This window comes from Cervus elaphus, chromosome 22 (genome assembly GCF_910594005.1).
Source record: "Cervus elaphus chromosome 22, mCerEla1.1, whole genome shotgun sequence".
In the NCBI taxonomy this organism is placed as follows: Eukaryota; Metazoa; Chordata; class Mammalia; order Artiodactyla; family Cervidae; genus Cervus; species Cervus elaphus.
This window is the reverse complement of record NC_057836.1, coordinates 34,343,948-34,361,515: the sequence shown is the minus strand read 5'-3', so window position 1 is coordinate 34,361,515 and position 17,568 is coordinate 34,343,948. Positions and strand designations below refer to the sequence as shown.

Sequence of the window (17,568 nt, the reverse complement as noted above, 5' to 3'; positions counted from 1 at the left end):
CAGTCGTGCTTAGGAAGGAGGCTGTACAAAGGAACCAGAGAGGGAGCTCCCAGAGATGGAGGAGAAGAGTATGGAGCCATGGATCCCAAGAGACAGTTTTGAAGACAGTAACATCAGCAACCTGGTCTAAATGCTGCATAGAAAGCAAGTTAAGGGTATTCACAAGTACTCAAAGCTCTGGTGAAATTAAAGAGGAAATAATGTTTAGGTATAAATTCACGGCAGACATAGAACTTCCTAGAGCCTCATCTTTTTTGTTAATTTAATTAACAGGCACAGAAGTATCAGATTCTCTGAGACACAAACTGGATTTGAAATCCCAAGGATATTAGCAACATCTGACATTGCTCTACGACTCCTGCACACTCACTACGATCATGTCACACCCCTGAGCCCCGTTCTGACACCATCACAAGAACACGTTTCCTTAGTAACTGACTTTGTCAAGGAAGAAGTTAAGAGTGTGCAAACAGCAGTCAGCAAAGATCTCCAAGAAGAGAATAAACAACAAGAAAATGAGTCTAACTCAGTTCATGAGGAAGAAACAAAAGCTGAGGAACAAGGTGATGTCGAAGAACAAACGGTAGGACTCTTTAAATGTACATTTTTTTCCTTCATGTAATGGGTGTTATTAGATTCTCTTGATGCATTCTTAAGATTTTTTCCTAAACAGCTAGAAACTGAAAGCCACTTTCTAACCAATGGCTCAGTTTTGAATGTGTTTTTTTCCCTTGCCTTCTATATTCATAGTCACTATTTATAGTTGAGCTTGTTGCTTCCACATCCTGAAGTTGAGCACAGAAATTGCTCATTTTTATTTTAGGTTCATTCCCAAAAAACTTTGAGGCAATTTAATTTGTGGGTATTTATTATATTTCAAATTCACTTAAGGGAACTTGTGATAAATACTGTCACAAAACTGAAGGATTAGTTACTTCTTCAGGTCTTGGTTTTATAAAAAAGAATTTAATGAAGTAAAAACTAATTTTTTAAAACTGTTGTACTTCTATTTTAAAAATTGACGTCTTTAGATATAATAATATGTTAAGTGCTATGTGCTCAGTCACTCATTCATGTCTGACTCTTTGTGGCCCCATGGACTGTAGCTGGCCAGTCTTCTCTGCTATGGATTTCCCAGGCAAGAATACTGGAGTGGGTAGCCATTTCCTACTCCAGAGGAACTTCCTGACCCACAGATAGAACCCGAGTCTCCTCTGTCTCCTGCATTGGCTGGTGGATTCCTTACCACTAGTGCCACCTGGAGAGCCCAATAATATGTTATAATAATCATATTTTGGTAGTTGGTTTCTGCTCTCTTCATTCTGTTTCCAGGATTTTCAAGCCACTTACCTATTATGGTAAAATAAATTGTCTCTTTAGCATTTAATAGAACTTTCTCATAACTGAGCAGCTTTTTGTTTGGCCATGGACAATTTGATTTTAGGAAGGACCAGGTTGTCCTGTAAGTGCTTAAAATATTGTATTGGCTTATTGGTTTGTTTTCTTTAAACACAGGTAGGGTTAAGAATTAAGTTGAATACAAATTAGAAATCAGAATAAGTATTATTAGGTATTCTAAGAACACATTTAATTGAAAAATGCCATTTGATTACACCAGAATAAAAAATTGTAATGATTCTACAGCAATGTAAAATATGGATATAAGACACAATGGTCGTACAAAGAATAGTATTCAGAGTGTGAAAACAATGACGAAAAAATCAAAAAGGCGTAAAAGGAGGAGAATCCAGAAACCTATATATAGCTGATACTTCAGAGAGGTTGGAAATAAGTGATTTGTTCTTCTTTAAAAGTGGTCACTCTTAAAGAAATGTTTTTTGAGCAGTCTGATAGCTTTTAAAACTAAAGAAAATAATCATTTTTCCTCTCAGATAGCATGGTAGCTTTACTAGAGTTCAACAATATTTCCAGTTTTCTTCCCTTTCCTGGATATGTAGGAAGATTATATTCCTCTCCCCCTTAAAATTAGGGGTGACCATGTGACTTGCTCTAGTTAAGAAGACATGAATGGATGTAACACACTGATTCTAAGGGGGAAAAAATAAAGAATGAGTAAATGGGCCCTGGATGTCACATTATTTAAGTATGCAGTAAGAAACAAAATGAAGACCTGTACACTTAAAATAAGATTTAGCAAGATTTGTGATTGAAAATTCATGAAAACAACAAATAAAAAGGTATCAAAATTGTTTATATGAAAAGATGTTATCTAAAAATGTTTGGTCTTGATCTGATAAAAATATTGAATAACTTCTGCTCCTCAAATTCCTTGATCATATTTTATGAAAAACTCATCAACAGTTTACCCCAAAATTTCGTATTATTAATTTAAAGTTGTGAAATAATTTAGAAAAGATATAATTTGAAATATTATTTGAATTTAGATGGCTTTAGCAGTTCTTCCTATGCATGTATGTCTCAGTTGAAGCACCTCATATAAAAGTGATGACTTATTATAGTTCTATGTCTAAAACTACTTAAAATAGTTTCACATGAAAGATATCAGCGCATGAATTCACTGTAATACCAAATAGTGCAGTTTTCTATTTTTCTCAAAATCTTTCATCTATTAGAGTAAGAAGTCATTTCCTTTACTCTCAGTCACTGAGCTCCAAGTTACCAAACTAAGTTTTCCTCTATTAACAGGCTCTTTCCAATGTGTTTAACTACATCTGTTGTGTTTTTTTTTCTGTTATTCTTTAATGTTTCATTGAAACTCTTCATGGCAAATAGATGGGGAAACAATGGAAACAGTGGCTGACTTTATTTTCCTGGGCTCCAAAATCACTGCAGATGGTGCTTACAGCCATGAAATTAAAAGACACTAACTCCTTGGAAGAAAGTTATGACCAACCTAGACAGCATATTCAAAAGCAGAGACATTACTTTGCCAACAAAGGCCCGTCTAGTCAAGGCTATGGTTTTTCCAGTGGTCATGTATGGATGTGAGAGTTGGACTATAGAGAAAACTGAGCGCCGAAGAATTGGTGCTTTTGAACTGTGGTGTTGGAGAAGACTCTTGAGAGTCCCTTGGACTGCAAGGAGATCCATCCAGTCCATCCTAAAGGAGATCAGTCCTGGGTGTTCATTGGAAGGACTGATGTTGAAGCTGAAACTCCAATACTTTGGCCACCTGATGCGAAGAGCTGACTCATTGGAAAAGACCCTGATGCTGGGAAAGATTGAGGGCAGGAGGAGAAGGGGGTGTCAGAGGATGAGATGGTTAGATGGCATCACCGACACAATGGACATGAGTTTGGGTAAACTCTGGGAGTTGGTAATGGACAGGGAGGCCTGGCGTGCTGCAGTTCATGGGGTCACAAAGAGTCGGACACAACTGAGTGACTGAACTGAACCTTTTCAATCTATAATGATGACTAAAGGCATAAAAATGACTAAAGGTATACCAGTGCTGTGCTGTGCTTAGTCGCTCAGTCATGTCCAATTCTTTGTGACCCCATGACAGTGGCCTGAGAGGCTCCTCTGGCCATGGGGATTCTCCAGGCAAGAATACTGGAGTGGGTTGCCATGACCTCCTCCAGGGGATGTACCAATGCTGCTGTTGATAATACCAAAGAAGTACATTAAGGAAAAGCATTCTACTCGATGGTAATCCATATTTTAAGGCAGAGTGAATGAAGTTCTTCTCAAATAATTAGTCTAGGGAACCAAGAGTAATGATCAGACAATTAGTTTTACCTTATGAAACTTCACTACAGTCTGGGAAGCACGACTGAGAATCATGTGAGTGGTAGTTGGAGGAACCTGGCTGGCAGAACTTTGTCATCAGGCAGTTGGAAAAAGAGAAGATTGCCTAGAAGATGACACTAACATTACTTTAGTGAGCACCCCTGTTTTGGGGAACCAATCCTGTCATCACACCACACGGGCATGTGTATAGGTACTCATGCTTATGTCCATGTGCTCTATCATTCTTCCAAATGCCCCATAGCATTCTGAAAAGTTATTATGAACAATGCTAAGTATGTGTGATTTCCACAGAAGCAGAGAAATCCTATAGTCGTGCTTAAGTGTACCAAGGCAGGGGGAAAGCCATCCCCCTGTGCTGAAGGAAGATTTTGGAGGGGAATTGAGGGGGGCAGCAGTAACCTTCATAGAGTGAAGAATCCCCCAGGTCAGACCCACTTGCCCTGCTCAGCTGGCTAGGAAAGGAAAGAGAGCAGGTGGAAACAATCATCAGCTGGGCCTGCCCTTGCCACTAATTCTGAACAGAAAACATTTGTTGAGCACTTTTTGTAAGTGTGAGTCGCCTGCAAGGGGCAAAAATCACTAGATTTATAAAGAAAATCAGCAGCTCAAAAGAAGGGGATAAAGATAATTTGATGGAATTTATGGGAGTGAGTAAAATAAATGGTGGAAAGAAGTAGGAGATCCCATATCTATGTAAAATAATTTATAGAACTTGAGAAGGGAAAGGTTGAGTTTAATAATTGTCTCTGAGACAGCAAACTAGGATATGAAATAAAATATATTTCCAATCATACTTCCCTCTACAGACTGAAAAAAAAAACCAGATCAAAAGTGTAAATACAAAAACAAACTAATCAAAACTCGTAAAATAATAAAAAGTATTTGAAGAGAATGTAGGGAAGTTATTTTATCATATTTACTAAAAAGAACTGTGGTGTTGGAGAAGACTCTTGAGAGTCCCTTGGACTGCAAGGAGATCCACCCAGTCAATCCTAAAGGAAATCAGTCCTGAATATTCATTGGGAGGACTGATACTGAAGATGAAGTTCTGATACTTTGGTCACCTGATATGACAATCTGACTCATTGGAAAAGACCCTGATGCTGGGAAGGATTGAAGGCAGGAAGAAAAGGGGATGACAGAAGATGAGATGGTTGTATGGCATCATCGACTCAATGGACATGAGTTTGAGCAAGCTCCAGGAGATAGTGAAGGACAAGGAAGCCTGGCATGCTGTAATCCATGGGGTCACAAAAAGTTGGACATGACTGAGCAACTGAACAAAAACAATAAGATCTTTTTTTAAAAAAATTTGTCATTATTTTTTGGTTGCGCTGGGTCTTCATTGCTATGCATAGGATTTCTCTACTTGTAATGAACAGGGACTATTCTTCATTGTGGTGGGTGGACTTCTCATTGCAGTGACTTCTCTCGTGGAACATGGGCTCTAGGGCGTGCTCAATAGTTGTGGCACATGGATTTTGTTACTCAGCTACACGTGAAATCTTCCCAGACCAGGAATCGAACCAGTGTCCTCTGCATTGGTAGCTGATTTTTCACCATTAGACCACCATGAAAGTCCTAAGATCTTTCTTCCTTATTAGTGCATCAAAACCAAAACCTTGCAAGAAAAGGAGATTATGGGTTTGAACATTTCTGTCAAATAAACCTCACTATAAACAATGCTGAAAGATAATGGACTGGAAAAAATATTTAAACATATCAAGCAAATGGTTAGTATCCTAATATAAAGAACTTGTACAAATTGGTAAGACACGTTCCTAATATAAATTAGGCAAAAGACTTGGGCAGATCAATAAGAGAAATGCAACTGGTCAATAAAGATATGAAAAGATAACCAAATAAGTAAACAAATTAGAACTGACATTATATCACTTCATATCAGAGTGAGTGTGAGAGGTTGCAGCCATTTTCACGTACTGTTATTAAAAGTGGAAATTTGTACAATCTTCAGGGAAATTTGGTACTATGGAAATGTACCTTTTAGTGATTTTTCATTTTAGTGATTTATTATTATGAAATCACAACTAAATAAAAATGTTGCAGTGTTCACTGGCTTTTTTATATTAGAAATTACAGTCCACAGATTAATTATAAAATATTCAGTCAAGTAGTAGCCATTCAAAATGATATAGATTTTATATACTTTAATTTCAGAAACTCTTGAGATGTGCCTGACATATGGCATTATATTAGTTTCAGGTATATAGCACATAAATTTGATATTTCTATGTACTGTGAAATAATCTCCCTGAGTCTTGTTAGCATTCATCCCACATAGCAACAATTCTTTCCTTGTGCTGAGAACTTTTAAGATCTCTCTTACGAACTTTCAAATATACGATACAGTATTATTAACTATAGTCATCATGTACATTTCAAGTCAAGAATTTATTTCTCTATAACTGGAGGTTCATACCTTTGGCCACCTTCACCCATTTGTCTACCTCCACCCTGAACCTCTGGCAACCACCAATCTGTTCTCTGTATTTAAATTCTTTCTTTCTTTATATTCCACAGAAAAAGGGAGATCATATGGTATTTGTCTTTCTCTGTCTGACTTATTTCCCTTTACATGATGCCCTCAAGGTCCCCCTTGTTGTCTCTAGTGGCAAGGTTTCCTTATTTTTTATGGCTGAATATTATTCCGTTGTCGCTATATATCACATTTTCTTTATCCATTCATCCACTGATGAACTGTTACATTGCTTCCATGTCTTGGCTGTTGTGAATAGTGCTTCAGTGTACATAGAGGTGCATACCTCTTTTTGAGTTAGTACTTTTGTTTTCTTCAGATAAATGCCCTGAAATAGAATTGCTGGATCATATGGTAGTTAATTGCTACCATATGATCCAGCAGAAACTGTTAATTTATTTACTTGGAGGGGCAACCCTGGCCCTAATAAGCATTATTCCTAACACAGCCTTCATTGCATTTGTTATTCTCTTTCTACTCACTATTCTTAAATTTGCAGTAGCTGTTTTGGCTTCCCCGATGGCTCAGCAGGTAAAGAATCCTTCTGCAATGCAGGAGACACAGGTGACGAGGGTTCGATCGCTGGGTCGAGAAGATCCCCTGGAGGATGAAAAGGCAGCTCACTCCGTTATTCTTGCCCAAAAAACCCCATGGGCAGAAGATCCTGGTGGGCCACATTCCGGAGGGTCACAAAGAGTCAAACCTGAGTGAGCACACACAGCACGGCACAATTATTCAAGCTTATGTCAGCCCCCTGCTCATAAGCCTCTGCTTACACAATGACACATGGTAACCCATCAAACCTGTGCATTCCAAATAATAAACCCCAGCCCCCAGGCTTTTACAAGAGCCCTCTTAGCCCCTCTTGAACTCTCTGGTCTGGTCATACGCTTCTGTTTAGACTCAACATTCTTATACTTGAACTTATTAACCAACATTTTAGCAATGTATTAGTGACAAAGAGACATCATCCAGAAAAGCTTTCTTGTATTTATCGCTTTCTAACTTCCCCAACTAAACACATGGAAAAATCAAGTCCTTACAAATGCAGATTTGACATTATAGGATCAGCATGCCTACAGTTTCTCCTTAAAATTTTTCATAGTGACCATTATGTTTCTTCTCTGTGTGACCTAGAAATTCTGCCCCTACCCTGAGCATCTCAAATAATCTAATAGCAATACTCATAGGACTAATCCTAATTTCACCACTAGCAGTAAATTTAGCCTACAGGTGGACTCAAAAGGGCTTAGAGTGGGCCAAATATGATAATTAGTTTAAATTAAAGCAGTTTTTATTTTTCACTCATTAAATTATTAAATTCATAATTATCAAGTTCCTGTAGTCTACATAAATATTACTCTAGTATTTACAGTTTCCCCTGGGGGCTTCCCTGATGGCTTCCCTGATGACAGTAAAAAATCTGCCTGCCAAGCAGGAGACGTGGATTTGATCCCTGGGTCAGGAAGATACCCTGGAGAAGGGAATGGCAACCTACTCCAGTATTCTTGCCTTTTGGAGATCCTATGGACAGAGGAGCCTGGTGGGCTACAGGCGGGTCACAAAGAGTAGGACATGACTGAAGCAGCTAACACTAGGGGGTCTTAATATACCAATCCTGTGTGATATCCTCCCTACTATTTCTGCAGGGAATAATGTCATTATTTATTATGGCAACCCTAATAATTCTGGACACCCATTTAGCTAGCATAATATCCATCATCTTACCAGTTTTTACAGCCGGCGAAGCTGCACTAGGATTATCCCTGCTAGTAATGGTATCAAACACCTATTACATTGATTACATACACAATCCCAACCTCCAATTTAAAAATTCATTATTACACCTAATAATAGCACTAATATGAAAAAATAATGTAGTTTGAATTAATACTACCACTTTCAGTGTACTCGTTTTATTAGCTTAGTCCTTCTTAACCAATTTAATGACAACAGCCTTAACGTTTTATGAATCTTCTCTGACTCTCTAGTAGCACCTTTACTAACTCTAACGTAACTCTTAACCACTCATACCCATAGCCAGGCAATTCCATCTATCCAAAGAATCACTAGCTCAAAGCACTACCCTTATATATCATGACATTATTTATGTTACAGATGTTTCTAATTATCACTTTCACTGGTATGGAGTTGATTCTTTTCTATTTTATTTTCTGTTTTCTATTTATTCTATTCTATTCTTATTCAAAACAACACTAGTTCCAACATTAATTACTCTTTCTATCCCGGTGGTTCAGATGACAAAGAAACCTCCTGCTATGCGGAGATCTGGGTTCAATCCCTGGGTTGGGAAGATCCCCTAAAGGAGGGCATGGCAACCCATTCCAGTATTCTTGTCTGGAGAATCCCCATGGACATGGAGCCTGGTGGGCTGCAGTCCATGCGGTCGCGAAGAGTCGGAAACGACTGAGCGACTTCACTTTCACTTTTCACTTTCACACATTGGAGAAGGCAATGGCAACCCACTCCAGTGTTCTTGCCTGGAGACTCCCAGGGACGGGGGAGCCTGGTGGGCTGCCGTCTATGGGGTCGCACAGAGTCGGACACAACTGAAGCGATTTAGCAGCAGCAGCAGGAATTTACTTTTTTATACACCTTAGTAGGATCTCTTCCACTTCTAGTGTGTATCCAAAATATTATAGGTTCACTAAACTTTTTAATAATGCAGTACTGAGCCCAAACAATATCTAACTCTTGATCCTATATTTTCATCTGATCAGCATGCATAATAGCTTTTACAGTAAAAATGCCCCTCTACAGGTTACACCTTGTGGCTGCCAAAGGGGCTTGTAGAATTCTCATTGATGGATTTGTAGTTCTTATAACTGTACTGCTCAGACTGGCTGGCTAGGGTCTACTACGAAGCACAGCAATCCTAAACACCTTAAACTATATACAGTGGATCCATTCCTTATAGTATCCTTATGAGGAATAAATATAACCAGCTCAATCTGTTTGCACCAAACAGACTTAAAAAAATCACTCATCAGATACTCCTCCATTAGCTCTCTGGTGCTTGTTGTTGGAGCTCTCCTCTTTCAAACACCTTAACATTTTGTAGGGGCTTCCCTGGTGGCTCAGACGGTGAAGAATTTGCCTGCAGTGCAGGAGACCTGGGTTTGATTGCTGGGTCGGAAAGATTCCCTGGAGAAGGAAATAGCAACCCACTCCAGTATTCTTGCCTGGGAAATCCCATGGACAGAAGAGCCTGGCAGGCTACAGTCTGTGTGATTCCAAGAGTCAAACACAAGTTAGTGACTAAAGCACACAATCACCACCACCCTAAAAACTGCCCATGGCCTCACATCATTTATACTATTTTGCCCAGCAAAATATTTGACATCTTTTCATGTGCTTGTGGACCATTTGTATATCTCATCTGGAGAAGGGTCTATGCAGGCCATTTGTCCATTTAAAAAATTAGTTTCTTTGTCTTTTTGTTGATGAGTTATAAAAGTTCTTGACGTATTCTGAATAACAGAGTCTTATCAAATGTATAATGTGCAAATATTTTCTTCTGTTCTGTGGACTGTCTTTCTACTTTCTGGATAATGTCTTTTGAGGCATGAAAGTTTTTAATTTTGAGAAAATTTAATTTATCTATTTTTTCTTTCATTGTTTGTGTCCTGGTGTCAAATCATAGAAACCACTGCTAAATCCAACGTCATGAAGATTTATCACCATTTTTTCTTCTTGAATTTATACAGTCATTCCATGGAGGAATGGTTCCAGGACTGCTCTGTGGATACCAAAATTCACAGATGGTCAAGTTCCTTATATAAATTAGCTTAATATTTGCATATATCTTACACACATAATCCCTTATACTTTAAATCATCTCTTGATTACTTGCAATACCTAAAACAATGTAAATGCTATGTAAATAGTTGTCAGCAAGGCAAATTCGTTTTTCGTTTTGGAGCCTTCTAGAATTATTTTCGGAGAAGGCAATGGCACCCCACTCCAGTACTCTTGCCTGGAAAATCCCATGGACGGAGGAGCCTAGTGGGCTGCAGTCCATGGGGTCGCTAAGAGTCGGACACAGCTGAGCGACTTCACTTTCACTTTTCACTTTTCATACATTGGAGAAGGCAATGGCAACCCACTCCAGTGTTCTTGCCTGGAGACTCCCAGGGATGGGGGAGCCTGGTGGGCTGCCGTCTATGGGGTCACACACAGTCGGACACGACTGAAGCAACTTAGCTTAGAATTATTTTTTGGAATATTTTTCATCCACAGTGGGTTGAATTTGTGGATGCAGAACCCACAGATATGGAGAACTGACTAAGTTTTTTATCTATTTTGAGTTCATTTTTGTATGTGGTATGAGAGTTCAGTTTCATCCCTGTGTGCATAGATAGTCAGTTGCCTAGCACCATCTGTTGATAAAATCATTCTTTTCCCAATTTATTATTTTCCACCCTTATCAAAAATCAGTGACTATATACAGACATGTTGACTGGACAACAACAAAATAATTTTTTAGCTCTCCATTCAATTCCATTGATCTATATCTCTATGCCAATATCACAATGTTTTATTTTCTGTTGCTTTGCACTAAGATGTGAAATTGGGAAGAGTGAGCCTCCAACTTTGACTTCCAAGATTGTTTTTGCTCTTTGGAGTCCCTTGAAACTTCATATGAATGTTGGGATAAACTTGTATTTTTCTCCCCAAAAGCCTTTGGGAATTTTAATAGGAATCACATTTAATCTGTAGATCTCGTTATGTAACATTTCCATCTTAACAATAGTCTTTCCATCACTATGGGATGTCTTCACATCATTTAGGTTTTCTTTCATTTCTTTCAGACAAGATTTGTGATTTTCAGTGTAGAAGTCTTGCACCTTGATTGATTAAATGTTTTCCTAAATATTTTACTGGTGTTCACATTATTTAAAGTGGAATTGTCTTAAATTCCTTTGGGGAATATTTATTGCTAGTATATGCAAATAGTTTTTTGTGTATTGATATTTTGTCCTGTAACTTTGCTGAATTAGTTGACTAGCTCAAGTAATTTTTTGTTGATTCTTTGGTAAGTTATATATATATAAGATACTGTCACTGTCTGAATAGATATGGCTTTACCTTCTCCTTTCATATGTGGATGCCTTTTATGTCTTCCTTCATTGCCCTGGGTAGAACTTTCAGTACAATATTGTAACAAAGGTAAAAGTCAGCATCTTAATCTTGTACTGAATTCAGAGGTAAACCTTTCCGTCCTCAGCATTGAGCATGATGTTTGCTGTGTGTTTTTTCTAATGTTTTGTATCATATTGAATGAATCTCCTTTTCCTCCTACTTTTGTTAGTGCTTATATGATGAAATAACACTAGTATTTGTTTAAAGCTTTTTCTGCATCAAGTTATATGATCACGCAATAATTGTCTTATATTACATTGCTTGGATTTCGTTTAATAATTTATTACATTGCTTGGCTGAGTATACTAAACAACCTGGAATTCCTGGTATTGAGACACTTGCTTATGATTCACAATCTCTTCAATATGCTGTTGGTTTCATATTGCTATTATTTTGTGAAGGATTCTTACATCTTTGTTTAGAAGGAATGTTAACATATAGTTTTCTTTCTGTGATGTCTCTGTATGATTTGATTAGATTGGGGTTGGTGATTTAAAGGACTAAGACTGGGGCTGAGGAGTGGTATGGGAGCTGACCTGGGGCTAGGTTAAGGTTAGAGCTTATGATTATGGTGCATGGTTTATCATTTTTGGTTTATATTTTAGTTGTGGTTATAGTTAATTGTTATGGTTGATGGCTTATGGCTATGGTTCCCTGGTTGTAATATATTGTCTCTGGTTATAAACTATGGTTTATGGCTCTGATTTCAGTTTCTTGTTACAATGTATGTGCTATGGTTTTGGTTTCAATTTCTGGTTATGATTAGGTTTATGTTTATGGTTTATAACTGTAGATATATGATTATATGATATATGATTTTATGGCTTTTTGGTTAAGGTTAAGTTAGGTTTTATTGTACAGGTAAGGGTACAGGTATGAGCTAGGGTTTAGGGGGTAGGGTTAGGAGTGAGGTTTAGGGTTTTTCTTTGTAAATCTACCTAAAGCTTTGTCAATTTTGTTTATCTTTGCAAAAAAAAGGACCTTAGTTTTATTGATCTTTTCACTATCCTTTTAGTCTGTTTCATTTATTTCTGCTCCTATCTTTGTTATTTCTTTCTATTAATTTTGAGCTTCATTTTTTTTCTAATTTCTTGAGGTTTAACATTAGTTGTTTATCTGAGATCTTTTTTGTTTCTTGATATAGGCATTTAGTGCTGTGAAATTCTGTCTTACAACTGCTTTCACCTTATCCCATAAGTTTTGGTGTATTGTATTTCCATTTTCATTTGTCTCAAGATATTTTTAAAAATTTCTCCTTTGACTCATTGGTTGTTCAGTAGCATGTTGTTTAATCTACACATATTTGTAAATTTTCTAGTTTTTTTCTTGTAATTGATTTCTACTTTCCTACCATTGTCATCAGAGATGCTTGATATGAGTTCAGTCTTCTTAAATTTATTAAGATTTATTCTGTGACATAATAAATGATCTATCCTGGAAAATGTTCCTTGTATACTTAAGAACATATATTCTGGTGCTTTTGGGTGGGATATTCTGTTTTTGTCTGTTAAGTCTGTCTTGTCTAATATGTTGTTTAAGGCCAATGTTTCCTTATTGGTTTCTGTCTGGATGATCTATCCATTGATAAAATTAGGATATTAAAGTCTCTTACTATTAATATTATTGTATTGCTTTCTATTTCTCCCTTTATGTCTAATTTGAGATATATATATATATATATGCATACATATATATATATATGTATTAGGTTCTCTTATGTTGGGGTGTGTAAATATTTGTAAATGCTATATTTTATTAGATTGACTCCTTTATCATTGTGTGATGACCTTCTTTGTCTTTTATTACACTCTTCATCTTAAAACCTATTTTTGCTGATAAAAGTATAGCTGCCCAGCTTTCTTTTGGTTTCTATTAACATAGGATATCTCTTTTCGTCCTTACACTTTCAATGTCTGTCTTTATATGTAAAGTGAGTTTCTTATAGGCAGCACATTGCTGAGTCTTGTGTTTTTATCTGTTCAGCCACTCTACTTCTTGTGATGACTGGAAAATTTATCCTATGTACATTTAAGATAGTTATTAATAAGTATATACTTGTTGCCGTCATGGTAATTGTTTTCTGGTTATTTTGTATTTCCTCTGTTCTTTTCTTCCTCTCTTTCTTTGCAATTTGATGGTTTTCTATACTGGTATGCTTAAATTCTTTTATCTTTATCTTTTGTGTATTTACAGTAGATTTTGGCTTCATGGTTACCATGAGACTTACGTAAAGCAACTTTTATTTATAGCAGTGTGTTTTAAATTGGTAACAACTTAAATTTGAATGTATTCTGAAGTTCTACATTTTTACTCCCCACTGCTACATTTTATGTTTTTGATGTCATAATTTACATATTCTTATCTTGTGTATCTCTAAATTATTATAGTTATGTTTATTTTACTACTTTGTCTTTTAACGTTCATACTAGCTTTATAAATGATTAACCCGCCATTTTTATATTATTCTGAATTTTACTATATGTTTTTCTTTACCAATGAGATTTATATTTCCATGTTTTCCTGTTGCTAACTAATGCCCTTTCATTTCAGCTTAAAGAAGTACCTTTAACATTTCTTGTAAGGCTGATCTAGTGGCAATGAACTTTTTTAGTTTTTGCTTGTCTGGAAGACTCTTCATCTGTTCTTCACTTCTGAATGAAAATGTTGCTGGGTAGAGTATTCTTACTTTTTTTTTCTTTTGTTAATAGCTCATTGAATATGTTATTCCACTCTCTTCTGGCCTACAGATTTTCTGCTGAAAAATATGCTTATAGTCTTATGGAAGCTCCTTTGTAAGAGTCAGACACGACTGAGCGACTTCACTTTCAGTTTTCACTTTTTGTATGTAATAAGTTGTTTTATCCTGCTGCTTTTAAGATTCTTCCCAGTCTTTAACTTTTGGTGCTTTAATTATAATATATCTTCGTGTGAGCTTCTTTGAATTTATCTTTCCTTGGGACTCTCTGGGCTTCCTGGTTCTGGATGTCTGTTTCATCCCCCAGGTTGGGAAGTTTTCATCCATTACTTCTTCAAATAAGTTTTCTGGCCTTTCTCTCTCTCCTGTCCATCTGGGACCCCTATAATGCAAATGGTGCTCTGCTTGATTATTCCATAAGTCTCTCAAGCTATCTTTACTTTTTCTCATTCTTTTTTCTTTCTGCTTGGGTGAGTTCTACTGCCTTGTCTGTGAGTTCTCTGATCCTTTTCTCCTGCTTTATCCAGTATGCTGTTGAATCTCTCTGTTGTATTTTTTCAGTTCAGTTATTTTATTCTTCAGCTCCATGGCTTCTATTTGGTACTTTCTTATATTTTATCTTTGTTAAAATTCTCAGTTTGTTCCTTTATTCTTCTCCTAGGCTCAGTGAGCATCTCTATGACCTTTCATCTGAGTCTTTAAAGTCTTTTTCTGAGGTTTTATATTTTTCTTTTGTTTGGAATATATTCCTCTGTTTCTTCACTTTCCTTGACTCTCCGTATTGGTTAGATAAAACAGCCATCTCTCCCAGGGTTGAAGGAGAAGCCTTGTGTAGGAGATGAAATTTATCCTTCAACACTGCTTTTGTTTTCTCTCAATTCTTTGTGATTGTATAAGCACCTACTTTATTTTTAGTGACTCCCAGTAGTTGAGGGTGTGCCAAGAGCTGTCAGTGTCCCAAAAGGAAGGAGCTCAGTCAGCACCTAGGTCCAGCCTGAAGCCAGACCTTCAATCAACAACCTTTTTTTCTTTATTTTTGACTGAGCTTCATGGCTTGCAGCATCTCAGTTCCCTGACTGGGGATTGAATCCGTGCCCTCAGTAGTGAAAGTACAGGGTCCTAACTACTGGACCACCAGGGAATTCCCAAGCAACAACTTAAAAAATATACAAATATGCATATATTTGTCCTCCCTCAGGGGTAGACTAAGAGATGGTCTTTTGGAATTTTCTACTCCCTCTGAGCTGAGCCTTGAGGTGATAGTTAAAAGCTACTTCTTCCCTTGCTCCCATCCTGTTGAACTAATGAATACAAGCTCTGTTGGCCACCAGAATCAAGCACTCAGAGGCCACTCCCTGGGTAGCAGCCATGAAAACCAGGGTGGTGGTGGTGGTGTTATTTAGTAGCTCAGTCATGTCTGATTCTTTGTGACCCCATGTGTAGCCCACTAGGCTCCTCTGTCCATGGGGTTTTCCAGGCAAGAACACTGAAGTAGGTTACCATTTTCTTCTCCGGGGGATCTTCCCGACCCAGGGATCGAACACGTATCTCTTGTTTTGCAGGTTGATTCTTTACCACTGAGTCACCTGCATACCAGATGTAAAAACCAGGGCGCCAGATCCATGAACAAGCTTTCCCTGAGAAATACTGGTGCTCACAACCGACTGTGCCTGCCTTCCAAAATCTCTAGGGAGGATTATAGTGGGCTGTCAGATAAGTGTTCAGCCATAAACCATCATAGCTGGTAAACGCTTAGGACTGTTTCACACTGAGCTGCTGGGCCTGTCCTCTCTGCTGTGCCGTGGGGTGGTAGTCTACCAGTTAGGAGCTCTTTTTTTGTTCTTTTCAGTCTAGTGGGACCTGTGCAGGTGGGCCCCACCAGCAACTGAAGCCAGGTGATCTAGGGTTAGCCCCTGGGTGACACAAGCTCCTTTGGGGCAGATACTGGCAGTCTTTGAGCAAAATAAAAGGGAAGCACAAAGATATGGTGCCCACTGGCCTCTGTTTTGGGAATGTAATTCATAAGTTCCCTCAGTGTGTGTTATAGTACATGCCTGCCCCTCAGGCCTACACTTTATTTTTTTTTTCCATTTATTTTTATTAGTTGGAGGCTAATTACTTTACAGTATTGTAGCGGTTTTTGTCATACATTGACATGAATCAGCCATGGATTTACATGTACTCCCCATCCCGATCCCCCCTCCCACCTCCCTCTCCACCCGATCCCTCTGGGTCTTCCCAGTGCACCAGGCCCGAGCACTTGTCTCATGCATCCAACCTGGGCTGGTGATCTGTTTCACCCTTGATAGTATACTTGTTTCAATGCTGTTCTCTCAGAACATCCCACCCTCACCTTCTCCCACAGAGTCCAAAATTCTGTTCTGTACATCTGTGTCTCTTTTTCTGTTTTGCATATAGGGTTATCCTTACCATCTTTCTAAATTCCATATATATGTGTTAGTATACTGTATTGGTCTTTATCTTTCTGGCTTACTTCACTCTGTATAATGGACTCCAGTTTCATCCATCTCATTAGAACTGATTCACATGAATTCTTTTTAACAGCTGAGTAATATTCCATGGTGTCTATGTACCACAGCTTCCTTATCCATTCGTCTGCTGATGGGCATCTAGAGGCCTACACTTTAAAATAATCAAATAAGCCTCTTCCACAGAAAACCAGGCTGCTTTTCAGCTGGTCCCCTTTGCTCTGGGCCCTGGGGCAGATGAATCTGTGCAGGGGGCTCTTTAATAACTGCATCTCAGTTCACGTAGCCTTATGGTCCTGGTGGAAGTAAGTCCTATTGGCTTTCAAGGCTAGATATTGGAGGGGCTAGTTTCTCAGGCACAGGTGTTAAAAGCTGAGGCCTGATGTGGTATTCAGACTCTCTGTTCCCCCTCTTGCTTGTGAGTTTCCTCCTGATTGTGGATTGCTGCACAGGGGTGGGTTTATGGTGAGACTGTGTCCCAGCCTCAGCTACCCACTTCAGTATGGACGTTTTCCAACTTACATGATGTGTAGGAGTTACTCAGTTAGCTTTTGGGTGTGTTTTTTTTCTTTTTTTTTAAGAGAAAGTTTTTCCATGTGCAGCTGTGGATTCAATGTGTCTGTGGGAGGAGATGGCTTCCGGATCCTCCTACGTCGCCATCTTGGACTAGAACCTATAACTTTTATATGGAAAAATACCTAAGAGGCTTTGTTAAGATTTTTTTTAAGAATGAAACTATATTTGCAATGTCCTGTGCTGCGCTTAGTCACTCAGTTGTGTCCAACACTTTGTAACCCCATGGACTATCGCCCAGTAGGCTCCTCTGTCCACAGAGATTCTCCAAGTAAGAATGCTGGAGTAGGCTGTCCTGCCCTCCTCGAGGGGATCTTCCTAATCCAGGGATTGAACCCAGGTCTCCCGCAACTGCAGGTGGATTCTTCACTATCTGAGCCAGGGAAAAAAATACTTATTTGTGAAATCAGAGAACAAAA

At 38.1% G+C, this 17,568-nt stretch overlaps 1 protein-coding gene across 4 annotated transcripts in view; it reads left to right on the top strand.

Moving 5' to 3' along the window:
- Positions 1–17,568, top strand: part of DNAI7 (dynein axonemal intermediate chain 7) — a 74,631-nt gene that overhangs the window by 30,618 nt on the left and 26,445 nt on the right. For all 4 annotated transcript variants that reach the window (XM_043882664.1, XM_043882663.1, XM_043882661.1 and 1 more), the window contains one exon: positions 274–583. In XM_043882664.1, the coding sequence (XP_043738599.1) occupies positions 274–583 (310 nt within the window). The remainder of the gene's footprint in view (positions 1–273; positions 584–17,568) is intronic.